The 26,957-nt window shown below is 42.3% G+C and overlaps 1 protein-coding gene across 1 annotated transcript in view; it reads right to left on the bottom strand.

Annotated features, from left to right (window-relative positions):
- Positions 1-237: 237 nt before the first annotated feature.
- Positions 238-26,957, bottom strand: part of ZSWIM4 (zinc finger SWIM-type containing 4) — a 34,966-nt gene continuing 8,246 nt past the window's right edge. Inside the window, exons 2-14 of the mRNA XM_026711414.2 lie at positions 25,101-25,302; positions 12,632-12,988; positions 11,237-11,385; positions 10,418-10,568; positions 8,988-9,167; positions 7,970-8,284; positions 7,201-7,338; positions 6,582-6,836; positions 5,432-5,567; positions 4,920-5,077; positions 4,577-4,740; positions 3,576-3,657; positions 238-3,394 (exon numbers count right to left, since the gene is read on the bottom strand). Of these exons, the coding sequence (XP_026567199.1) occupies positions 2,508-3,394; positions 3,576-3,657; positions 4,577-4,740; positions 4,920-5,077; positions 5,432-5,567; positions 6,582-6,836; positions 7,201-7,338; positions 7,970-8,284; positions 8,988-9,167; positions 10,418-10,568; positions 11,237-11,385; positions 12,632-12,988; positions 25,101-25,302 (3,174 nt within the window). The 3' untranslated portion in view covers positions 238-2,507. The remainder of the gene's footprint in view (positions 3,395-3,575; positions 3,658-4,576; positions 4,741-4,919; positions 5,078-5,431; positions 5,568-6,581; positions 6,837-7,200; positions 7,339-7,969; positions 8,285-8,987; positions 9,168-10,417; positions 10,569-11,236; positions 11,386-12,631; positions 12,989-25,100; positions 25,303-26,957) is intronic.

Raw genomic sequence — 26,957 nt, 5'->3', positions numbered from 1 at the left:
TGCACGTGTGTTTAGATATTTCTCTCGGAAGAAAAAAACTGCTTAATCTTGGATTTTCAATCAAGCATTATTGCATAACCCCATGAGTGTATCCAGCCTGTGTTTTCTCTGCCCATTTGCCAGGCTGACGAAATGACACATGGGGCTGACTTAGATGAGCAGACTTTCCTGTGCCCTCTGAAAAGGAAAAAAACAGAAACAAAGACCACCCTGTATGTCCAAAAGAGAAGCCAAAAGGAAAAAAAAAGTTGCCGTTTATGTTAAACCTTTACAAAATAATACAATAAATGATTCAATAAATAGAAAAAAATTACAAAATTACAGGATTTTTTTTAATACAGAAAAACAAAGAAATAGCCTCCCCCACCCCCCACCCCCTTTTTCAACTAACTGACTAGCTGGCTCCAAAGTGGAGCTGTGCAATACACCAACATCTCCACCAACACTAAGGACTGAGAGGTGCTGAGCACAGGACACAGCCCCACGCGCACAGAAAGGAGAGCCGCCTGGACCCCTTGCCTCTTCATATAAGATATATATATATATATATATATATATAGTTATATATATATTAACTTTTTAAACATAATCTTGTCTTCACAATAATCTAATTAGTAGCATGAGTTTGTTGTGGTTTGTTCCTGAGTAGGTTTTATCCAGCAGAAAACAAGTGGGATTTTGGAGCAGGATGTTTGTGGAAGAATGGAGCACCCTGCGAGTGGCCATTTAGAACTCCCCCCACCCTCCGCCCCCTCCACTCCATGGGGAACGTGGAGAGGCGGGCCAACTGCCTCGGCAGCCCAACCAGTTGCCTAAAGCGGCAACATTTCAAGGATGCCCATACGCAGGTAACAATCCAAAAGACGCAACTACAAAATCCTCAGCACTTCCAAAGGAATGGAGAAGACGCACTTCTTGGATTGCCTGGTAGAGTTACTCAGAGTGGCAAAATGTCTCGTGTCCCACTTTCTTGGCCCAAAAGAAGGGAGAGGTTTTGAGGTATGAACTGCCTATCTATCAGCAACTCCAGAGGAACAGGTTGCCGGAGAAGAAGACAGAATAGGGAATCCTTCAGTTGTAGGAGTCTGAGGGGCATTAACTGGAATCAAAGCTAAAGAGGGACAGCTACAGAATAGGACACTAGCCCCATTGAATGTCCTGGGTCCGTCCCCCCCCGTCCCCCCCCAGTGCAAGCCAGGGTCTGGAGCCAGTCTGTGACCCCTGAGCACAGTTGAGAGAAAGCTGAAATACTGACAGATTTGTGAGAGGGTGCAAGAGTGTTCAGGAGATATGTCTGACATAATTTGGGGAGGGCGGAATGGTCTCTGTCTGTACAATCAGAGCAGAAAAGTGAGCGACTGAGTCACTCCTCTGGGGTGATAGGTCATGGTTACCATTATGGGGGTTAAAATGACGGTCTGGAGGAAGGGGAGGAATGTAATATGCAATCGAGTTCATGCTGAAGACTGGTGCTCTTCTGGTCGCGCCCAAAGCTACCATTCCACGAAAAACAAGAAAAGTCCCCGGCGGAGCACATTTAGTCTATCTCCCTCTGTTGTAGAATCCAACCAGGCAAACCTTTAGAATGTATCCCATTTGTGCAAGCAGTCTGATGTTAACTCTGCTGCTGATTTTCCCAGCAGGAAATAACACCAGCTCACTAGTCTAGGAATTCTTAGACATGAGGGATTTTGTACCAGCTGCTCGAATGCTAGGGGTGCAAAAAGGCAACGGGGCCTTAGGTAACATCCCAGCTCTGTGAAGGTATTCTAGGCTCCCAGTTTCTTCTAAACAAGAGGAGGTTGTTCCTTCAGGTGCACAGAGGTGTGGGACCATAGAGAAAAAAAGAGAGAATAGAGACAGCTTTTGGAATTTTAACTAGAAAACAGGAGGTATGATCCTAACTATCTCCCTCTAATTGGGACGCCTAAGTCAAACCTCCACCAATTACTGCATTTGAAATATAAGATCAGAGCAGCAGCTGTGAAATTTCACGGGTCTTTCGTGCCCACCATCTGCAAGACCATACTAAGTCCAGAGCCTTCAACGACCAAGGTGGGGAATTATTCCTACTTCCCTACAAGTTAATACTGAAATCGGCAATCTTATGACAAGTTCAGGCTCAGATCCTTCCTGCACTACTGACAGGGCCAGTGAAAGAACTTGAGAGACCTTCTCACAAGAGTCTGTGCCCAGCACCAGAGACACAGACCCAACCCCCCCCCCCAACACACACACACACTTCTGAGGCTCCTGCCTGAAGCCCAGCCATGTCCGCTCAGGCCTCCTTCGGGGGGGGTGGAGTAGAGGGCTCACAGACAAAGAGTTCCTGAATGTAGGCAGCGACCTCAGGCTCTGCCTGGCCACGGGTTCAGAACACTTGCGCCCCAAGGGAAACTGATCTTTCTGCTCTTCCACCCTCCAAGCCAAAGTGCTTCTGATCAAGGGGGAGAAATGTCCCTCTGACTGCTCCCCCTTAGTCAAAGCATGTTTTCTCAAAGCGCCCCCTAGCCAAACCGTTCCCGTACAAGCAACATAAGTTTCTTCTTGCCCTTGTAAGTTTGTTTGAGGTTGTCAAGGAACTGGCTAAAGCGTAGGTGCCCTTCGTGTGCCATCAGGAAAGTTTCACGGGCTTTCCCCAGGAACTCAATGAATTCACCATAGTGCCGTGGACTGATGTGGGTGAGGCGTGAATGGGTGGTGCTGATATAAGCAGCCATGGCGGCCTCCAGCAGCTGGCAGAGTGGGGCCTTGTCCATGGCAAAGAGCTTCCCACCGGTACCCGTGCTGCCTGCCCCACGGCGCCCTCCACCCATTGAAGGAAGACCTGGGGGAGGAAGACTCCAACGGTGCAAGATGTCGGAGAGCATGGGGGCACACTGCACGCTCTTGATGACAAGTGGGACGATGGCGGCCAACTCGTTCTTCCCCAGGGACTGGCTAAGGGAGCAGGCCCACAGGACATCGTTGAGCGCTGGGTGGGTGTCCTGGTTGAAAGCAATGTTGAGGTGTGAGAAGGCCAGGGTAGCCAGCTTGTAGGCACGAACAGGCAGCCCACGGTGCTCCATATACCGGGCTATGGTGAACAGGTGGGAGTGGCCCATGCCAGCTGAGGCTGCAGAATCGAGCACAATCTGATAGGCTGCCTCGAAGGCTGCGTGGTTCTTCTCACATAGCGTCAGGGCTGGCAAGGCACAGTTTTGCGGGTCCTTCATGGCACACTGCAACGCCAGTGTCCGGGCACAACTGCACAGCTCATCCCGTTGCCCTGTACTCAGGCTCAGTCTCAGCAGCGTGGCGTGTGTGGTCCCGGTCACCGCCACAATAGTTGTAGCCTCAATAGGTGTGAAGAGCGTGTACCAATTCTGCATAATATTCATCAGGGCCTGGACTCCTAAGAGCAGGGAAAGTGGGGCGGAAACTGGGGTTAGCCACAAAATCACCAAAGGGAAATCCCAAAACCAGCGTGGAATTCCCGTGGAGGCAAGCAGAAGAAAAGCCAGACCCATCCTAAACTCTGGGAAACCTTAGAACAATCTAGAGGGAGCTTGCACCCAGGAATCCCTTTTACTCACCTATCTCAGTAGCACAGCTGACCAACCAGCGAACCATTTCCCTACGTCGCCAGGTCATGGTGTTGAGTGTCATGCGCATCACCTAGAGGAGAAACAGTGGAAATGATACACAACAAAAAACCACACACATCAGGAGCTCCTCATCATGCAGTCACTTCTGCACTGAGTCCAAACGGTTTGCTGCTTAGGAAACCCAGCATCTGCGTCCATGGGTGGCTCTCAGGTAAAACAACTTCCTTGGCATTTCTCAACCTTGGCAGTTATCAGATAGGTGGACTTCGTTCCCAGAATTCCCCAGCCGGCTTGCTGGTGACCCGGGGGGATGGGGGGGGGGGATGCTGATGCCGGGAGGGAGCTGAACTCTTTACATCTTCAAGCTGCCAAGATTGAAAAACACTGCTCTAAGGTGTAACCTGGAAGGAGGCGTGAATGAATAAGTTGCTATGTCGCATATTGCCCGGTAAGACATGGTATGTCTGCTCCCAAGAGGAAGACACGCTGAAACACGGTGCTTCATCTGAGTGCCAAGCAAGTACATCAACACAGAAGAACTGGAATTTCCCAGGAAAAACACAGCAAAAAGCAAACTACCAGGGATTCTTTCCAATAACCATTCCTTATCATAAGGCAGAGGCCAGAAGCCATTAAGAACGAAGACCTTGAGAGGCACAGAGTTAACCCACCTCAAAATTCTCTTCCCATTTATTTCAAAAAGGCATGAACAGGAAAACTAGCTAGAAGATCGTACCCTAGTTTATTGTATGCGTTTGGGAGGGTGATATATTGTTACATCAAATGGAATCTATTACTGAACCATGTCAGATCAAAAATGGTTCTAACATTTGCAGATTAGGATTTTGTTACAGATCCTCTGTTGCAGCTGTCCCCAAATGTGTCCTCCGGGTGTTCTGATCTATCATCTTCCTCAGACAACACCCAAGGAGCCCTGGGGAGCCCTTCCCAAAGAATCAGAGGCAAAATTTGCTCAGGTGGACCCTCACCTGCAGGCCAAGCTCCAGAGAGATATTAAGCAAGGTGGTATCTGGAGGGGTGTTGGCTGGCGTGGCAGTCTTGCAGGCATCCTGGGCCAGTTTGAACAGCAAGGCCGGTGAATGTATGTTCTGCTGGATGGAGCCCAGGACCATGCGCAGCCAGTTGGGGTCACCTGCAGGGAGTCGAAATAAAAGTCCACGGTATGAGAGACGCCTGTCTTGGAGCTGAAGAGAGGCCCCAATCTTCCCACTTGCTATTCTGAGGGACAAGCCCTTCCTGCTTTCTGAAGGGAAGAAGCTGAGACCCCCTAAGACCCCTGACTTCTGCTCCCCCTTCCAGGACTGGATCTACCTTTAGCAGCTGTCAGCATAGCTGAGGCTAGCTCACACTGTCGAGTCTCTAGGTGACCCAGAGTAAACCAGCGAGGGAAGCGATTGGCCATCATGGAGTCCAGGGGGTTCTGGTGCAGGATGTCATTGGCTGGTAACACTGTCTCCAATACAGGAAGCCTGTGGAGAATGGGACAAGGACAAGTTATGCTGCCATTGCTCTAGAAATCAACCAACAGATGGAATGAGCAGGCCTCAGAAAGGTAAGATAATCTCCAAGCAAATCCATGGACAAAACGGTTAACGAGAAGGGAAAGTGAATCAGACCCAGGTTATAGCCCTACAGAAGAAATTGTTGGCCAGGCAAAGCGTGACTTTTAGGGCTCCGATCTGCAACATTAAGCAGAAGCTGGAAACAGCAGTCTGGAGGAGTCAGGCATGTAAGGGGGGAAGGAATAGCAAAGTGGTAAGTATGCTGCAAGAAAAGCAGAGAAAAGGAAAGCACAGCAGGAGAAGAGGAGGGGAGAGGAGTACCTCATGGCTCTCAATGCCAAACGGTAAGCCAACTCGGGATCATAGGGCAGCATGGCGGTGAAGAGGTAACGGGCAAAAGTATGCATGGGGACACTCTCTCGGAACACCACCTCGCCAAATCCACTGAAAGGCCCTCCTAGGAGAAACAGATATGGAGACGATGAACAGCGGCAGTACTACTGCCCAACTCAAAGCATTCAACCAGATGCCTGCGCCATAGGAGAACGGGAATCCGGTAAAGTGAGGAGTAGTTCCTAAGCAGATGATAAACCTGTTGACATGAGTTGTGACCTACCAATATTCCCCATCCTTCTGTGAATATACCCACCCCAACAGAAAAAGCATCCCAGAAGCCCATCCGTGCAGAAGGTTCTTGGAAGAAGCCAACACATCCTCAATTACCAAACTCTTCTTTCTGCCAGCTTTTCAACATCTGGCCCTGGCCCACTGACATCATTTATATCTCCCTGCAGTAACCAGGTCCAGGTTCAGTCTCTGCAGGCAGAAGTTAAATACGAGTGCAGCTTGCCATTTTAAGATCAGTAACATGCTTTCCCTAGTGAGCTAGGAGCAATTGTGTGTCCATTTCAGAACATTCTCAAGTTGTCTGCAAGTGGATCACACCTCTGGAAACTTATTTACTGAGTCATTTTATCCAATTCCTTTGAAAAGTTCCTTTGAAAAAGAAAGACTCTTCTTTTTCCCACAGTGCCTCCATTCCTGTCTTTAGAGCAGGGGTGTCAAATTCAAGGCCCAGGGGCCGGATCCGGACCACAGGGTGCTTAGATCTGGCCGGTGGGGCTGCCCTGGAAATAGTGAAGGACTGGCCTGCAGTGCCTCTGCCAACAAAAATGGAGCTGGCGAGGGCCACGCACGGCCCTTGCCAGCTCTGTTTTCATAGGCAGAGGGTTGCAGGAGGCTGTCGCAGCCAGAAACGGAGCTCGGGAGCCCGTTTTCTCTGGCAGAGTACTCAGGCCACCACAGGTGCCCCCGACACGAGTGATGTCAAGCTGGTCACACTTGCCCCGGCCCCCTGAGGTCAAACACAACCCTCAATGCAGCCCTCAGTGAAATCATGTTTGACACCCTGCTTTAGAGACAAGCATCTCCAGAATACATGATCAACAGGGCCTCGGCCTACTTCACTAACCATCCAACAACAAGGCCACTTGCTTGCGGAGCACAGGAACCAGCCGCTCGTCCAGCTCCATCTCATCTAGAAGTCCAATTAATTGCTCCTCACTGCGCACCACCTTATCTTGTGCATAAAGGCCGTCTGGCATGGACCGCTGCTGCCCCAACCCCAGCAGGGCCACCTCCAGGGCCAGCATATAATACGACTCGCCAGGACTCGAGGGCACCGGGATATGCTGATAGAGGGCCTTCTTGGGCTCTGCTGGAGAATCTGGAGGGGGACAACAGAGAGGACAGTTGAGCAGAGAACAGGAAACCAATAGCAATAGATCCACAGTTTCCCACCCTCTTCCCTGAAACCAGAACTTATTCAAGTAAGAGGTTCCTGCACAAATGCACCTCAGTATGCACAATGACACTTTTCCACACAACAATCACCTTCCCTCACTGCAGTAAGCTCTGAATCATTTCCCACAAGTGAAAGCAGTCCTTAATAAGGAAACCATTGTGGTCTCTGCAAATCTGAGTGGCATGTATAGGCTAGGACTGTGATATAAACGGAGCACGGCTGTAGGGAAGGATTGGCCATTCCAACCCCACACTTGGTCTCCTTGTTCCCCCCACAAACACAATACCTGGAAACAAGACAAGCCCCTCATCATCCATGCGACAGGCCTCCAGAAAGGTACGACAGAGACAACCGATAGGGTCCAGAGGGTGCCCAACCCATCCTTCCAAGTTGGTAATGCTGGTTGTGCCTTTGTGCAGGAGCTCTGAGGAGGAAACAAGGGGGGGAAATGATTCTTCAGAAGTCAATCCACATCCTGTGACTCAGTGGAGGGATTCAAATTTTTTTACTACCGACTTGGTGGGCGTAGCAGGGGAAGGATACTGTAAAATCTCCAGTCAGAGGTGGTATTTATCAGTTCTCCGAACTACTCAAAATGTGCGCTACCGGTTCTCCAGAACTGGTCAGAACCTGCTGAATACCACCTCTGCTGTGACTTCACCAGCTCCAGTTCTGGCATCCGAAAACAATTCTCTACACCGGAAATCCAATGGGAAATGCCCCCCCTTACCCCCCCAACACATGAACGCATCCATGATCACTAGAGGAATAAAGTATGAAGCTAAAGTAGAAAAACCCATCTCTCTGAACTACGAGGAGCCACCCTTTCTTCCCGGTATATTTAAAGACCTCTGCTTTTCCACCTAAATAAGGCATGCCTATACATCCCCTGTGCTCTCCTTTGAAGCCTGACCTTGGAATGAGATACCCACATGTGCCCAGGGGTAGCTTTGGGAATCCCCAGGTTCCAAAACCCTTTCCCCGGAGATGCTGTTAAACTGACCTCCCTACCCCACCCCCACCCCGAACCCTTCTCCTTTGCCCGCCAGTCTTGCCTTTCTTCTGCTGCTTGTAGCTGTCCAGTTGGTGACGTCGCTGCAAGCGCATGGCATTGACCACGGCCACTGCCAGGCGCAAGGCCTCGCGGGGGTAGCCGTGGGAGCGCAAGGCATCAACCCGCGCGCAGGCCATGGGGAAGGCATCGCCCAGCCAGAGTGGATGGCCTTGGGGATCGAAGCCCAGCTTGTCACCGCCGCTCTTCAAAGAGACTCCGTAGCAGTCACTGCTCAAGATCTTCTGCAGGTGGCAATCCCCCCAGCGAAGCTCAGCAGCCTTGATCGCACGCCCAAAGACTGTCTGTCGAGCAGCAGCTGCCAAGGAAGAAACCAGTCACAGCAGAGGTTGGAAGAACTACGGAATCAAATACCTTCATTCATTGGTCCAGTGTTAAAATACGTGTATGTAGAATGATATAAAATAAAAAAATAAGAATTTACCATGCACAGAAACAAAAAATAAATAAAAATACACAAACACCCCCACATGCAAAAACAAGCAAATAAAAAGTATAATTAATAGATATTACCTTTTAATAAATGTGTGAATATAATAAAGAAAAATAAATGATAATTAAATTTATGTGCTGCCCATCTCACTGTCAAGCAACTCTTATTAAATAAGAAATAAGAAAGATTCTTATTAAAATGTATATGCCCCGCGACTCTCATTAACTCTGGGCGGTTGTATAATTACAACTATATCCCAAGTTCATCTGATTTTGTAAATCTTTGAAAAGAAAAACTAAAACTTATTTTTCAATATTAAAAAAAAAATTATGGAATCTTGCTCTCAGAAAAACATTCATTTTTTAAAAATTCCCCTTTCTTCAAGTTTACTGGTTAGATAATAACTGTATAACATTCTACGTACATGAAGAATCCTGGCAACATTCTTATAAGGTAGGCCATTTTAAACGTCATCCCCATATTGCAGAGAACGTCCCTGACTGAGCTACCGACTGAGTGTGATGGAGCTGGTGTTGAACGCTTAGGAACTCTAGTGTGGGCTTCCTACCTGGGCTGTGATTTGGATTAGATGACAAGCTGCTGTTGGTTCCAACACTGTCGCAGGAGTAGTTACCCTCCTCCAATGGGCAAATGTCTAGTTTATTCCACTTTTTAAGAAGCTGCAACCAAACTGCCCGCTCTTCCAGCTTACAATGTGGGCTCAGAACCACACATACCCACAACGCACCTAAAAAACAAAAGGGAAGTAACATATATTCATGTGAGCATAGGCACAAAGTCAAATGCAGAGTCAAAGTTACAGTCTGACTGAAGTCTAAGGAAATAACGGTGGTGTAAAAACTAAGCAGACCAATTTCTGGGTGGGGGAAGGGAACCCATACAGGAGCTCCAGCATGGAAGAAAAACATATATACAAGAAGTAGCATTCTATTTAGTAAACAAGTTGCAGCAAGACTCGGAAGGCTGGTCATCAGAACAAAGATGCAAGAAGCTAAGAAAAAAGAAAGAGACAGAATAGCGTGGTGTAATGGTTAAGCTGCTGGATTAGGACAGACGAATCTGGTATCAAGTCCACCCTTGGATCCAATGGCTCAATGGATGACTCCACCCACTCTCACTCAGCCCAGTCTCTCTTATAGAATTATTATGGGTAAATAGGAGGAGGGAGGATTATATATGCCACCTTTAATTCCTGGAGAAAAAGCAGATATAAAATCTGTGTGTGTGTGTGTGTGTGTCACTCTCCCCCTCTTGTACACACACTTAGAATTCAGCCTCTTGGACAGGGCAAAATTCTCTGATGGCTTAGATCTAGCACAGTTAGAAATGAAATGGCATATTTTTTTCTTCTCCATCCCACATAATGATATAGACAGATAGGCTTTGGGTTTGATGGCATAAGAACTACTGGAATACAATTTTGTTTTTAAAAAATATGGCTATAAAACTTGCATTTTACTATGGATTATTTTTTAAGACTTGATAAGACAACCATTAATAATCATGTGATGAAAACCATCACCCTCATGTTACTGTTCCTGAAGATTTATCCAATTTGACCTTTCTCTCCAGTTTTCCTGTCTGGTATGGCTATTTTTCAGATCAAGAACTCATCCTACTGCCACTCCCTGAAACTTTCCCACAAATCTAAAATTAAGGGAGCGGGAATTATTTCCACTGAGTAACTGAAGGAAGAAGCAGGATTTTTTTCAACTGGAAAGCTTAACTGGATTGGAGAATTAATCAGTCATATTCTTTAAAAAAAACAAGAAAAGAAAAACACGGGATATCAGGTGAATTAAACACCATTATTCAGCGGCAACCAGCTTTTCTTGCCTTCAGGCTCTATTTTACCAAACTTCTCCTGCAAACTTGCATTTTAAAATAAGAATCTCAATACTGTATCAGTTTACCGAATTCACCTAATGTCATGGAAAGCCTTGGCCATCCACTCTTTTGGGCAAGCCCTTCACCTACCAAGTTCATCCCAGAGTTGCCGGCACTTGTCAGTCATGCCTGCTCCCTGCTGCCGCCAGAGTGCCAGGCGTGGATCCTGCAGAAACTGCTCTGTCATCAGGATGAGCATCCGTGCCCCATTGGAATCTCGCATTCGTAGCATTTCCCGCACCTGGGGAAAGGCAGAATTGACAATTAGGAGAGGAGAGGGACACCCCCCCCCCCAAAAAAAAAACCCTAACCAAACTTTGTGGCCTATCAAAACGGCAAATCAACTTCCCCCAATTTGCTGCCTTCCAGATGTGAAGTTCCTAGCATCTCCAGAAAACACAGTCATGCTACCAAAGGTGACTGGAATTATAATCCGACAGATCTGAAGGAAGCACATTGGAAAAGGCCACCATAAAGTCATGATGAAACACTGTGGAAATGTCATCTTCTATCTACAAATGGAGCTTGACTTCCCTTTTCTGGGATGTTAAGATGCTTTAGTATTTAAAAACCTTACATTTTAAACCACCTAGTAATATGCATATGGACAGCTTTCAGATCATTTCCTAATGAAGGCTGGCTCTTCCTCCCAATTCTGGAAGCCACCTCAATCCAGCATCTACAGGCAGCCCTACCATAGCTCAAACTTGGGACTTCCCCATCACTCCTGAAGGATAAAAGCTCCAATTTGCCCAAATGCTGTTCTAGTGGAAATATCTTCCTATTGACAGGGTGGTATTATCTCCACAATAAGACACAAAGATGTTTACTCCATGATAGCGGAGAAGAATAGTGACATAGCTCCACTAGTGCAAGAGGGATGGGTAACAAATGAATGTCAATTTTTACCTTATTGAACATGGACTGAAGGTGCTTGCTCGCTCCATAATAACCCCCGTTGGACAGTAGCTGCTTCACTTGTTCTTGGATCTGCTCCTCATCCAAGTGCCAACAGTTTGCATCCTCAATGCCAGCACCAGCTGTGGGATCTGGAGCACCTGGGAGGAGAGGGCCAAAGCATTAGATCTACATACTACTGATTTTCTAACACTCCCTATTGAGGGCGTTGTATTTTTGTAGAAATTAAGGAGGCCTAATTTCTGCTTAGATATTAGACACAGCAAGTATTTTTTCAATATGATTCAGAAGAAATGCTTCTGGCATCCGTTAATATGCACATTTTTTTCAGGCATCTGTGGGAAATTGACAAAAAGATACTACTGTTTTGCAGAATCAATTTACTATGATTAAGACAGCAGCATGGTCTTTATACTTGCAAAATAGCCTGAAAAAGGACAAGCAGTAACAAATAACAAAAATATATTTTGTTCATATGAGTTCTGATGAACATATATTACTATTCCATAATAATAATGGATGATTATTATGCCTCCACAGAGAAGGGGATGCATAGTAATCAATTTTTAAATTTTCATTATTAAGAGAAGGTATTTGCAATGCCAATACATGATTGTCTCACAGTTATATGCATTTTAAGAAGTTTATTAAGGGTGAAATGGAATCATCAAAAATACACAACTTGTGCAGTTGAGTAAAATTTGCTTATCATAAAAAGTAGGAACTTATAAAAGCTCCAAGAGGGAATGATAAGAGCTACTGGAGTCAGTTTGGTTTAGTGGTTAGACACCAGGCTACAAACCAGGAGATTGTGAATTCTAGTGCCACCTTAGACATGAAAGCCAGCTCGGTAACTTTAGGCCAGTCAAATACATTTGCTACCTTGAGTTGTTTATAAAAATAATCAAGGTAGAATATAAATTAATAAGTGAAGTCATATAAGAAGCTACCTGTATACCTTTTTCAATGGACATCTGATTAATGACTTGATGGTACTAGAATGTGATAGCATGCTGATTTTGTATCCCACTATTCTACTAATGGCAGTATGGTCTTATTATACAATGAAGTATTTGTTTCTGTTTATAACTAAGACACTTTGCCCGTTGTTTGTTGCTTCTGCAACCTGGTGTCCTCCCAGCATACTGAGATCTAGACACATTCTGGAATTCCCAGCCAGTTTTGACTAGGATTGATTGGAATTATGAATGAGACTTGGGGCTTTTTTCATTTGTCATTTAGGAAGCCTGGCAATGAGTTCTCAGTTTCTTCCTCTGTTTTTTTCATGCAGTCTTTCATGCAAATAACCAAGGCTGGCTGCTAGAGCCCCAAACTACAGCCATTCCCTGCCTCTCCCCAGGATCCAAGGCCAGCCCAACTTCATACCATGCACCCGGTTGATCTCAGAGCCCAGCAGCAGTATCTCGTCAGCAAGCCTTTGAGCTGTCGGCAGCACTTCTGTGTGGTGGGCGCTGATCAGGTACTGCACAAACTTCTGTAGCTGATCCCGGTTCATTTGGGACAACGTCTCTGAGATAGGCAGGCGCAGCTCCACCTGGTGGGCATGCCGGATGCGATGCAAGGACAGAGCCACCACGTGAGCACAATAGAAGATGTCCCGGTTGTCACAGGCACAGCTAACGGATGTGATTTTGCAGCGGTCAAAACTGATGGAGACATGATAACTGTGCTCTGGTTCACTGGGGCCGGGTGGTTCTGTCACAATACCACTCAGGTGGAAACCTGTACATTCAGAAAGGAAGACAAACACCAGCAGTGAGCCTACCACTTGGAGCAAAAGTCCAAACAAATCTAGAAGGTTCATGTGAAAAGAACAGCAGCATAATTACTTTTACTAGAAAAGTGGGCCTGGATGAATTGGATTCTGAGGTATAGTTAGGATGTCAAATCTTAGAACCTTGAAGCAATAACCCAAAAGCCTACTGCCCATGCTGGGAGCATCATTCACAGAAGCATTAGCACCAACTCTGCAGTGAACAGAAACTGAAAGACTGACCAGGAATATGACCCACAAGGGACTCAGAGTGTTTTGGAAATAGCTCAATCATAATACAAGTCTTACTGAGACAGTATGGCCAATCCAGCGGGTTATCCACAGTAGATGTGAGCTTTTGCGTGAAGATGAAATCATACCCCTCCCAAACTGGAAGCTTTTTCAGAGCTCCTCTCCAATGTGCCTCCAAACCCAGTACTTCTTGAAGGGGTATGGGATAAGAGTCAGAGACCGAAATAACAGGGGTGGAGGCAGAGGCTGCAGAATAGGGCCATAGGAGGGGCTGCTGGATTGCACTGACCAAGCAGGTGAGTCATATGTGATGAAAGTGGGCACCCTCACCAAACCAGTTGGGCACAAGGCCACACCTCCCCCAACTCTGCTGTGTCATTTCAAAGAAAGGATCCTCAGCTAGTACTGCCAGCTTGATAGGGGTGACTCACATTAACTATTTGATCTGGACCTACACCCAGGTAAACCTTGCCCGCACCCCTGGAGTAGGAGAATCACTGGCTATATTTGGAATAACTATAGATAGAGAAGGGAACATGTGAGGTAGTCAAGTGTAACCAACCCCTTCATGATGGACATGAAAAACAAAGATCCAAGGCTTTGTAAAATTACTTTCATTCCAGCACAGTCCAGGCACAATAGATTATAATACAACACACTGGGAGGAAGAAACAGAAATTTGGTTGTACTTATATGTTCCAAGTAAGTTGGGGCATATTGGCTCAATAGGATAGATCTGAAAATATCAGAGATCATATTTATTATATTTGTAATTATAGATAAATTTCTAAATATTGGCAATTATAGACACAATGGCTAAAATAGCTTATGTTGTGCTAAAATATGTAAAAGTTTGGTGCAGTAACATGACATGTATTGGGGGTCTTTACGTAAATGATCTTTGAGCATTTACTTCTGTTTTAAAATACAAAGATAGCATATTCTTAAAAGATTCTTGCACTTAAAGTGCAAAATTATGTGCCATTACAATTTCTATTAACCTTATTTGAGTTTATAAAAGATTGAACCCTTCTCCTGAATAATACTTTTTTCAAGATGGATATGCTCAGGAATAGACTCATTTAGACCAATAAAATTTTTGTACATTAGTTTATCCTTCCAAATGTGTCTCCGATGTAAGTTTCAAAATACGTCTTGAACTTCAACTTCCAACGTTCTCAACTAACTTACCTGTACGTGTTTTTTATCACAACAGAAAGACATCAGGTCAACATGAATAAGAAACAACTTAAAATAGCAACAAAGAAGCTGCATAATACAGTACAAGAAAAGTCCAGCTGAAGATGTATGCCTCCCAAAGGAGTTCCCAAAGGACCAGCCTTGGGACCTATTTGACTAATATTTTATTGATGAAATATAATAAAACCTAGAGAACAGGAAATTATAGGTTTTTCTTTCCCTCTGGATTTAGGATAAGGAAGGTGAGTGGATGATTTCATCAAGCAGAATGAAAGAAATGGGAAGAAACCCACACATTCTGGAAATACTACATTTTAAATGATTAGCAAAGAACTGGTCATATAAAAATAATAAATGAAGAAAGAACTATGACTGTGACTATAAGCAAACAGTGTCATGTAGCTGCCAAGTATGGAGATATCACTCTTGGTTACCCAAGGTGGAGTAATTTCAGGAAGCTTTGGGAAGCTTTCATATTTTGTATGGCTTTCACAACAGCTCATCAGGAGTGCAGTTCTAGTCACCCATTTTCAAAGAAAAATAATTCCAACTTTGCAGGTGCAAAGAGGAGCCAACTAGCATACAGAACAATGATTCAAAGGAAGCAAAGATAAAGATGCAAAAAGACAACACAAGAAGACAATGCAAAAAATAGTAACTCAAATGCAATTAATAAATTTAGACCAGAAATGTGGAGTTGTGAACATGAACATACATAAAATAAAATACAAGCTGAATAGTCAAGACCTTGTTGATGATCCAAACTCTGTCAAGGACCTTGGAGTACTCATCTCTAATGATCTAAGTGCTAGAGCCCACTGTAACTACACAGCCAAAAAGGCATTAAGAGTTGTTAACCTAATCCTACATAGCTTTTTCTCTGGTGATATCACACTACTAACTAGAGCATACAAAACATTTGCTAGACCAATACTTGAATACAGATCATCACTCTGGAACCCGCATTATATATCTGATATTAACACAGTCGAGAAAGTCCAGAAATATTTCACAAGAAGAGTTCTCCACTCCTCTACTCGTTGCAGAATACCTTATGCCACCAGACTTGAAATTCTAGACCTAGAAAACCTAGAATTACACCACCCTTGGTCTGATCTAAGTATAGTATATAAAATCATACATTGCAATGTCCTACCTGTCAATGAATACTTCAGCTTCAACCATAACAATACAAGAGCACACAATAGATACAAACTCAAGGTAAACTGCACCAAACTTGATTGCAGGAAATATGACTTCAGCAACAGAGTGATCAATGACTGGAATACTCTACCTGACTCTGTGGTTTCTTCCCCAAACCCACAAAACTTTAACCTTAGACTGTCTACTATTGACCTCACCCCTTTCCTAAGAGGTCTGTAGGGGGCGTGCATAAACGCACCAATGTGCCTACCGTCCCTGTCCTATTGTTTCTTTTTATTTTTCTTATATGTATCCATTTCATGTATTCATAATTAAGTTTATACTTATACCTATTATCTTGTAAGCGATTGACAAATCAAATAAATAAATGAAACACAAGATGGAAATACTTATTTCATAAAATTGAATATCACATTTCTAAAACATTCAATTTTATTAAAAGAATTATTTCAATCTTTTGGCCACATTTTTGTACCTGGCTCGATCTCTTTAGTGATCATTTTATACTTCTCTGTTAGGGGGATACCAGATTATATAGTTAAAAACAACCAGCAAGTAGATGGCACATGACTAAGTCTGCATATCCAACACCAGGACACAGAATTAGAAACAGGAAATAAGATTTAAAATTAATGGGGAAGCATAATTACTGTTCAATTGCTCATAAAATAGTGCAATATCCATAATGCAGTTCTTACTATTATTTACTGAGCACATTACTAAAGGAAACAAGAGTTTCAGATTATGTAGTATTAGGAATTTATTCTTGTTGGCAAACAAATAGGAGCCAGGTTCACTCTAATTAAGAGACTGATTATATTATTTGGTATAGGAGAAACATATTACAGAGATACTTGGATAATTATGTATTTTAATTACCAAGAGTACAAACTTTTTAAAGCTTGGTAATATTTTTAAAAAGGCATTTAAATCTGCAAATTCAAATTCTTAACAATTGTACCAACAACTACCGGTAAAAATCCAAATAATGAGGGTTCCTTCTGCCTTAAAAATTGCTGCCCCAAGGTTGCAGGGTTTTACTGCTACTTTTATAGACAGTGGAATGTTTAAGACGAAAGGGCACATCCCACTGGCAATAGGACCTTTAACAAGATTATCTCCCAAGTACGAAAAACTGATGCAATAAGCTGTGACCAGAGGCTTATTATTTGGGATTATACCATATCCACATTGGGGAGGGCAACTATAAGCCCATGGACCTCTCTCTCTATATATTTTTACAGTCAGTGGTGGTATTCAGCAGGTTCTGACCAGTTCTGGAGAAGCGGTAGCGGAAATTTTGAGTAGTTCAGAGAACTGGCAAATATCACCTTTGACTGGAGATTTTACAGTATCCTTCCCTTGCTACGCCCACCAAGCCACATCCACAGAACCAGTAGTAGATTTGAATCCCACCACTGCTTACAGTTATTCTTTGGATATGGGGAAGCTATAAAATAATCAAAATTATGGATCTAAAACCAGATTATGTAATTATGTAGTACAAGAGTCTGGGACTCTGTCATTTCAATTTTTGCACATTTATATTCCAGGATTTCAGTTTAGAAAGAGATCCACTATATAGTATAATAATTTGAGGAAGCATTTTGTAAAATGGTCAAATATAGAATGGACTATGTGAGTTGTGTATATTATAGATGAAATAAATCTTTCAATAATTAGAGACAAAAATATATAACTTTTCTGAAATCAAATCCCCATTTTCAATTGCATATTAACAACCAGTATTTTCTCAAGTGTAGTCAACAGTTGTCAAGGTTTGGTACTAGAGCAAAGCATTATCTTTTTTTTCCTTTTCCCCTTTCAAGACAGCAACATTTACAGTATCATAATATGTTAGCGTGATTCATTTTTTTCTGACTCACTGGAGTATCAGTATTCATGTCTGGATGATATGTTTCCAGCTTGTTTCAATGAACTGCATTAAGAATCCCCTGGGTATATTTGGAACCGACTATGCAAGTCCCGTTGTGCTAAAACAGGCCCAATGAAAACTTCTTACAATCACTGTAAAGTGGGCACTGGTTTTAATAGTTTAACTTTATTTAGAGTTTTTTTTCCAAAAAGAGGTTTTTTGATCTGTTTCAAACACACAGCATATTCAAAATATTCAACATGTAAATAGTCTTGCAAAACTAGCTTTTCCCTCATTTAGAGTACTTGCATCATTAAGCTAAACTTGAATAATTTGAATGCATAATGCATAAAGACTACAGAGTCCCTAAAGAAGGTCCAGAGGCTTGAGTGAGAGTGAGTGGGAGAGAGAGAGAGAGAGAGAGAGAGAGAGAGAGAGAGAGAGAGAGAGAGAGAGAGAGTGTTCTGAAGCCAGTTTAGATTTTAGAAAGTTCTGAATTTTAAGAGAAATGCAGTGTAGTAAATTATATGGAGAAACCATGATGGACCTGATGCGAAATATTTTAAACCTTGTTTCCCCATTTTTACCTAAGAATAGCTTTTGCAGGTGACAAGGGCTTGTCTTTCATCAGACACTTTTCTCACTATACATCACAGTTTATAATGGGTAAAAGGATAACTGATAGGGCAAAGCAGTAAGCTCTTCTTTCACTCCTACTAGTGTCAAATTCATGGCAGCTTACTTTATTGCACCTACTCCCATTTTTTCGTATTAAGTAGAATAAATTCTTTTAAGAAAGTTTATTTTTGGCAATTGTAAAAAAGATTCCATTTGGACTGCTAGCTTTGGTGATTTAGAATTCCAGATGCAAAATATTTTGTAAAATGCACTTATTTTTAAACGGGATTGTGTGATGGCTCCAGCATGCCTTCCATTGAAAGCCAGTGAACGAGGGGGGTAAACTTTTAAGATAGATGGGATCAAACCAAAGGGCTCATGTGTCAAACCAAACTCAAAAGAGAGCAGATCAAATTTAGTAGTTCCCTGGCATGATACTGCATTGCCAATCATTGCCCTAAAGCATTCAGGCCAGGAAACAAAAACCATCTGCTAAGGTTCTGTTCTGTTAACAAGCTTGGCTAACTTTAAAGACTTGTGGACTTCAACTCCCAGAATTCCCGGCCCAACATGGGGAATTAACTGTGTCCACTTAAAAGGATTGTTTTGAGCCACTATAACAGCTTTGCAGATTTTGAGTGGCTAGAACATACAGTTAAATGAAACAGGCATGGAAAAGGATTTGCAATCTGTGAGCAGTTGCAGTTGAGCTGTCACTTAAGAGGAACCTGTCTTTATATGGACAACCATCTCCCAAAGAGATGTCAACTGCAGAATCTGGCAGTCCTTGATGTTGAGTGGCATAATGATTCCACAAGTCCATTACAAAAACTAATATATAATTCTACCATGGGCTTTGATGAAATCTGAAGGCAGAGGACCACAATTGGCAAATTCTATTGTCTCACTTAAGTTCTGTTACATGTTTCTTTTTGCCGGTCTTGATATTATTTTGAGCCAATTTCACTGGAGAACTGGAAATCTGTCTCAGCTGAAGTAAGATTCCAAACTCTACTTGAAAGATACACCAAAGTCTTTTCCAAGTACCCCAACCTTATTGTCTCCAGGTTGGTTGTCAACTTCTCTCATTACTAATCACCATGTCCATAGTTTTAAATGCTGGATTTCATCTCTACTCCCTACTCAGAAAAGATAGATATTGGTTAATAAATGTTCTATATTTACATCTAGCTTGAGAATTTAGCAATTTATTTTTTAATTGGATCTAGTAGTAATGGATAAACTCTTTGTATAACTAGTTCTTTTAATTTACCAAATCCTTCAGTTCATGGCCTGGCTATAATTAGCACTAAGTAGGGGAGAAGGTCAAATATATTTTAGACAAGTCTTACATAACCCTGTAAATTTCAATCATTCCTATAATTCCTAAGTTGTGTTGGCCATCATTTGGTCTCAAGATAGAACTAGACAAATGGATGGAGGCTAGAGCTATCAAGAGAAACTAGTCTTGAATCAAATGCTGGACTGTATAAGCCTTTTTTCTTACACAGCAAATCTTTCTTTTTCTTCTAAGTACGGTGTATAGAAAATGGAAAGTGCCCTGCTGTGGAAAAACTCCTTAGCCTTTATAGAGCAATAGCTACCAACTGAACCTCCTACTAGCAGAACTACCTAAATAAATACTAACATAGTTATCTTGAAACACCTAATTGCCAAAGTTTCCCAGAAGGCATAGGAAGCTAACTTCTGAGTAAACTCATTCAGACTGCACCATAGAAAGAACACCAAGATCACAGGGCATAGCATGAGTCTTTAAGCAATCTACCTGCTAATTTCTATATATCTTATTTATCAATCACATTTCAAGTATTCAATATGCTGGACACATTAATTCTTACAATCACTCTAAAATAGGCAGTAGCAGCCTCATGTTATAAGAGGGTAGGTGAGTACAAGAGAAAAATGGATTGCTTAAAGCCACTAAACAAGTTTATGGCTGCAATGTGAGAGGAACTGGGGATTTCCTGCTATGCTAGTGTAAGGCTCCCACTCTAAGCCACTTCATCAGCTTTTCACAAAATACCCTTTGTTAAACAAGTTTATAACATTTATAGCCGTACTAAAATATGACCTTGGATTTCATGATACAATGCTATCTGTTAGGCCCTAGGAGTTTCCCAGAGCTCTGAATAATTTATGGCGTATTGCAGGGAAGATGACAATGTTGGCCTTTCTTACTACTAGTGGAAAAAGACTTGGTGTCAGCTTCAAAGTGAGGAGGGGACAAGAAAGAAAGAGGAACACGACTCTGCAATCCTGTGCTAGCCATCCAGGACTAGAAACCTGTGCCCTTACCCCATAGAGCAGGGGTCTTCAAACTTGGCAATGTGGACTTCAACTCCCAGAATTCCCCAGACAGCTATGCTGGCTGGAGAATTCTGGGAATTGAAGTCCAAAAGTCTTAACGTCACCAAGTTTGAAGACTTCTGCCATAGAGCAACCTATTGGTCCTGCAACTCATGGATAGGATGTTTAAAAATCCGCTTGCTTGTTCATGTAGGAAATAAAAGTAAGTGCTGTAACTTAAGCAGGTAGAATATAATGAATTCAAAATGAAGCAAAAAGAAAGAATCAGTAACATGAAACAGCTATAAATCCATTGAAAGCATGTTTGCTGTTAACATATTTTATGGGAAAAACAGAGCCAATCCTAATGTTATATTAACTATAGGATTATCCTGGCCCATTTTGTTACATAGCATCACAACATGCATCTATAAAAGTACATGCAATTTTAATAGTTCTTAATGTAAACAAAGAGACCCAGATTGGTAGAGTAGGTAAGGTACCCAGTTAGAAACCAGAAGACCATGAGTTCTAACCCTAAAATAGATACAAAGCCAACTGCTTGATCTTGGGCCAGTCACTTTACCTTAGCCCTAGAAAGCAAAGGAAGGGCAAACCACTTCTGAAATCTTGCCAAGAAAACTGCAGGGACTTGTCTGGGCTAGGAGTCAAGTCTGAGTCAAAGGTACTCAAAAAACAACAACAACTAAGTAAACAAAAGAGTGAGGTTTTGAAGCATTTGCTAGCACTTCATAGTATATAAAACATCTTCATAGAAGACATCTCTTAGTGAAATATTTATAGCACTTCCAAGCACTTTTGGAAATGTAAGTACTTAAGAATACAGAGGCTTTTATACTCTCAGAGCAAGATATATAGAATAAGTCTAATATCCAAAGAAGTATTTCAGGGACTAGTTCATGCACAATCTGGGAATTCCAGGGAATAGTTCAAGTGTGTAATCAAGAATAAGAAATTATAGGACAAGAAAAGGCCAAGCTGACACAAGAGAAACAGAAATCAATGTAAATATTGATATTAATCTCACCTTTGTGTGGCCTGGAGTTATTAGACAACCTGTGTTAATCAGCTGAGAAGGGCTACTTCCATATATTTTCCTATATTCATGCAATGAACATACAGACAAAAACTAGCAACTGCTTTGCAGTACTTCGCAATGGAAAGACAACTCATGACCCATAAAGTCTACCTCCGTCAGCATTTAGATGGGCCACAGAAAAGCAGCTGAATAGCATGTTCTCAAGAAATGTATGTGGGCTGGAGGGGATACCAGATACCACATACCGGAACCACTACCTTGCTGTAAAAGGAAAACACTCATTAGGTACACCAAGCCTGATTTACTTACAATATGCTTCTTTCTCAAAGACATTTATTTTAAAAATCAGATTGCATTTTTAGATCTGTTTTCTTGGGAGCAAACTCTTTTGAACTCAGAGGGAGTTTTTAATCGGCATGCATAGAAGTGAATTACAACCCATTTTAAGATCAGCTCTGATATTTGAAACAATAATAAAAATGTCCAGCTAGCTATTTTTTAGAGAGAGGCATTACATCTCTGGGCTAAAATGTGTAACTTTCTGGATGAACTCTACATTTGGTTTTTGAGTGACATAGCAGGACCTGCATTCTAAAAAGTAATGGAAAGGGCCACAGCAAACACTAGATTTGATTTCATTGACATGTAATTAAAGTTGTAGTTAATTTAAGTACTCTCCAATGAGTACGGTATTTCATCATGTTTCTTCACATTCAAATTATAATTTAATAAGTACTTTAGGGAACCTCGAGCAGCTTTGCCTAAAGCTTTCAGGATGGACATGTGGCTCTGCATCCTCAGGTTGTATATTTCCGCTTTAGATTCTTGGCTCCAAAATCAGAGGTCAGCTGAGGGAGGTGTAAGAAATTCCCAAATGAACTCCCATCATTATAGCAGTAGGCAAACTCAGCAACATTTGTGTTCCAACTTGCTTTAATATATACCAAAATATGGACAAGAGTAAAGACGCTTTGTTCTACACAGTGTAGGTGGATACTTTGGCCATTTATAGGAGCCCATCCCACAGTGCTCACTTACAGAAGTTCATAAACAGAAGGACAGCTGAGATGCAGAAACAATTCTATTTATTGTTACTAAAGTGGAGCTAAGGTTGTCTGCAGTTAAAACACTAGAAATCGGTTAACAGAAATCTTTCTAAAATGAGAGAAAACGAAAACTATTTTCACAATGGACAGAGATCTCTTACCCTCCCTTCAGCAGAAGACCAATTAACTGAGTCCAACAATCATTTGCCCTGTAACCTCTTTCATAATGGGTCCAATAAACAGCATTTATACATGCTAACTGTACAAGGATAAAAGCTGGAATCTGGCAATATAAGGACTTTTGTTCTTATTCAAAGAAGACTAACTATATGGTTCCTAAGACGGGGATGGTGGTGTAAACTTCCATGTTTAGTTTTCCAAGTTTAGGAGCAAGAGCTGACTCCTTCTATTATGTGAATTAACTGGGGCACAAGTGAGATTTAGTACCTCTTCAGTGTTTCATCATAATTTTCCAGAGCAATTATTCATTGTACATGGCTATCTAGAAAAATTGCACACTGCTCTCCAGTTCTGAAAACTCAGATACTACAATCACACACAGCATTAAGCCATGATTTGCTTAATCTGAATTTGTTCAATAAGCAGCAACTGGCTGCTTGAAATTTAATTAATGTCTCTCAAATTCAAATTTAACACACATAGCCAGGTTTAATACTTGGTAACAGAATGAAAAGTGCCACTGTGTTTTTCCAGAATATTTTGTGGCTTCCCAGGATTCTCTACTGCTATCTGATTTCAGGTAACAGATAATCAGAGTTGAAAGGAACCTTGTAGGTCATCTAGTCCAATGCTCTGTCCTTGCAGGAGACCCTACACCATTTCTGACAAATGGCAGTCCAATCTTTTCTTGAAAATCTCTGATGGCGCTCCCAGAACTTCCGAGGGCAAAGCTGTTCCACTGGTTGATTGTTCTCACTGTCAGAAAGTTTCTCCTTATTTCCAGGTTAAATCTCTCCTTGTTCACGTTCCATCCATTATTCCTTGTCTGGCCTTCAGGTGCTTTAGAAAATAGATTGACCCCCCCACTCCTCTCTGTGGCAGCCCCTCAAATATTGGATGTCTCCCCTGGTCCTTCTCTTCACTAGACTAGCCATGCCCAGTTCCTGTAACCGTTCTTCATATGTTTTAGTCTCCAGTCCCCTAATCATCCTGGTTGCTCTTCTCTGCACTTTTTCTAGAGTTTCAACATCTTTTTTTATAGTGTGGTGACCAAAACTGGATGCAGTACTCTAGGTGTGGTCTTACTAAAGCTTTATTGAGTGGTATTAGTACCTCCCTTGATCTTGATTGTATACCTCTGTTAATACAATTTAGGATTGCATTAACTTTTTGGCTGCTGCTGCACATTGCTGGCTCATATTTAGCTGGTTATCCACTAAGACTCCAAGATCCCTCTCACAGTTACTGCTATTGAGCCTGGTTTCACCCAGTCTATATGTGTACTTTTGGTTTTTCTTGCCTAAGTGTAGGACTTTACTTTTCTCTACATTGAATTTCATTTCCTAGTGGTCTTCTATCCAAGTCAACTCTGCTTAGCTTTTTCAAAGTCAACCAAAATTGGTGAAGAATCCCTGAGATGCATAATAATTCAACATTTACGTAGGTTCTACATACATGTAGAGATATCCTTTTTTTTTCCAGCTGAGGTCAATGTAGGGTAATAAATTCAGCTGAGTTCTGACAGGGTAATAAATAGCTTCCAAGGCACATGCATTACAAGGAGCAGCCCTTGCACAAGTAGTGCAAAAAGCAGAAGCTAGACCATCATCTTGTTACTAGAAATGTAGCAGGCGCCAGGCTGAATGATTCCCTCCCTGGAAAATAACATTAAGGCTCCAATTTTCAGATCATTCTTCTAAACTTTCGATGAAGTTTTCTGATTGCTTTTTTATAATATTATTGAGGCTTTTCTGTGTGATTGCCAAGAGACATATAGGTTATAGGGATTTCTTTTAGTTGCATGGCTTTATTATAAAACACTTTGACCGCTTGGTGAATTAAGGAAAAGTCAAAAGAACATACAGTAAAATAAAGATTATTTTCAGCATAGCATTTAAGGGTTTGCAACTTGCAACCTCTATATATAAATACTTCAAGAATGATTGTATGACAGGAATATAACAAACTGCTAATCTCCCAAAAGCAAATATGGTGTTTGGCTGCCCTATTATTTTGGACACAACATCTATGATGATGGACTTCCATCCTGGGTTATCATAAAAAAACCCCACAATTTTATACCTAACTACATGCAATTAAAAATTTAAAGTTCATTTAGGTATGAATGTAAGTTGGAAGTTCAAAACACTTCCATTTATTTTTACTTCTTTATTCCAATTACATTGCAAAGAAAAAATTCAGATGCATAATTAATGGTTTACAAAACAATCAATAAAGACATGGCCATCCTTTAAAAAATTATTGCGGATTAGACTGGCTCCTCTTATTTAAATGTGTGGAAGCTTACTGATTGCTTTAGCATAGCCACAATCCAGTATGTAAATATGATTTTCTTTTTTAAAAATGAAGTTACTTACCTACTTGGAGGACACGGTCAACAGCACCTGACTGTAGTAAATTCAAGCCACGGTTAAAGGGCACACGAGAGTCTCGCTCACCCTCTGGGGGATGATAGCCAAGGGAAGAGTACATGCATATTTCCCGTTCACTCCGTGGGAAGGACCAGAACACTATGCGCTTCTGTACAGGTTCTGGGACACGGGAGAAACGTTCTTCAACCTGTACAAGAGGACAAAGAAGGAAGAGAGACCATTAGAAGTTCTCAGCTACTTTGAGCAGGGATCTGAGGTTCAGTCTTACCCTGAATCCAAGGTAAACAACCTTTGAGCCATATACAATTCCTCAAACCGTATATTAAATAGCAACAGAAAGTTCCCAGACATCCTCACCAAAATTTGCAAGCAAAACCACTACTTTGTTTTATATAATTGAGGGGTGAAACAAATTCCCCAAACTCATAATACAATTGAACACAGGCTTAAATATTTTCTCTTGTCAACTCTATCTACATTATGCCTTTAGAGCAGGGGTCTCAAACTCAATTTACCTGGGGGCCGCTGGAGGCAGAGTCTGGGTGAGGCTGGGCCACATAAGGGATTCCACAAAAAACATTGTTAAAAAATATCCTCAAATGTCATCAACAGTTAATGATTTCTCCAATACATGAACTGTCCTGAACACATGAATGGAACATTGAATGAAGATCATGGACAGTTCCTCAGAACATGGCTTCTCCAGCTTACTCCTCCTTGCTGCCAGAGACTTGACAACGCTTCCTCTCACATATCTGAGCCACATTTGGCTTGAGAGAGGAGGCACTTGAGACCCTCAGTATGGCTTGAACATGATCATCAGTACGTCTGGACCTGTACTTGGACTTGTTAAAGTTCAGGGTGGAGAAGAAGCCACGACGAGGAATGGTGGGCGGGACTTCCTTCAGAGGTCCATTTCCCCTGCGGGCCGCACTAATATTATACTTTCATATCACGGTGGGGGCCACAGGATATCGTCCTGCGGGCCGCAATTGGCCCGCAGGCTGCGAGTTTGAGACCCCCGCTTTAGAGAGTTAAAAAGTACACTGGTAGGCAGGTTGTCATCCCGTCCCACATGATGAACCTGTCAGCAGTTCACAGCACACACCAGATGTATCAACTGGATCCAACCTTTTCTTTTAAGATTACTTAAATATTGGTATTTCCTTCAACAGATCTTCAGAAGAGTTGCTTTCAAGTGCCAAGTTATAGCATTGCTTCCCCATCCCAAAGCTTTTTATGATGGATTTCTTTGCTATAATAACTTTGATTCCCCACCCACCCACCCACTTTACTTTGATCAGTCCTGCTGTGGCTGTCATAATGGTGAAGAATACTTTGGAGAAAACATGCAAGCATGAGATAGAAGACCCAAAGAGCAGCATTTCCTGGGTCTCCCCTTACGGGGATAGGCCAACCAAGTGTTCTTGTAAGGCATCTTAGGACTGGAGAGAAATACTTCAGTTCCAAGATAAACTTGCACTCCCTTTTCCCAGAAGCTTCCCAAATGGCTAAAAGATCAGATTTCTATAAAATAAGGTCAAACAGGCTTTGTTCTATGCTTTATGCCATATTTTGCCACTCTGGCATATGATTAACAAACCATGCTGAATTGCTAGATTTAGCATCCAATCAAGCATGCAGCCAAGCAGGGATCTGCGATTCAACCCTTCCTTCCTTTCCGCTCTTCTGAGAAGAAAGGCCAAATATTGAGCTACTTCAAGGTTGCGTGGGAAGAAAGAGAGAATATGACGGGAAATGGGGAGGGATACTGGAAACCACAGGCCTGTCGCAGGGCTGAAAGAGGAATGCAAGTGGCCAAGTGTCCTTCGCTATGGACAA

The sequence above is a fragment of the Pseudonaja textilis genome, chromosome 2, assembly GCF_049901715.1.
Source record: "Pseudonaja textilis isolate UNSWEBS1 chromosome 2, rPseTex1.2, whole genome shotgun sequence".
Taxonomy (NCBI): Eukaryota; Metazoa; Chordata; class Lepidosauria; order Squamata; family Elapidae; genus Pseudonaja; species Pseudonaja textilis.
The sequence above is the reverse complement of the archived record's forward strand: the minus strand, read 5'-3'. Positions and strand labels throughout refer to the sequence as shown.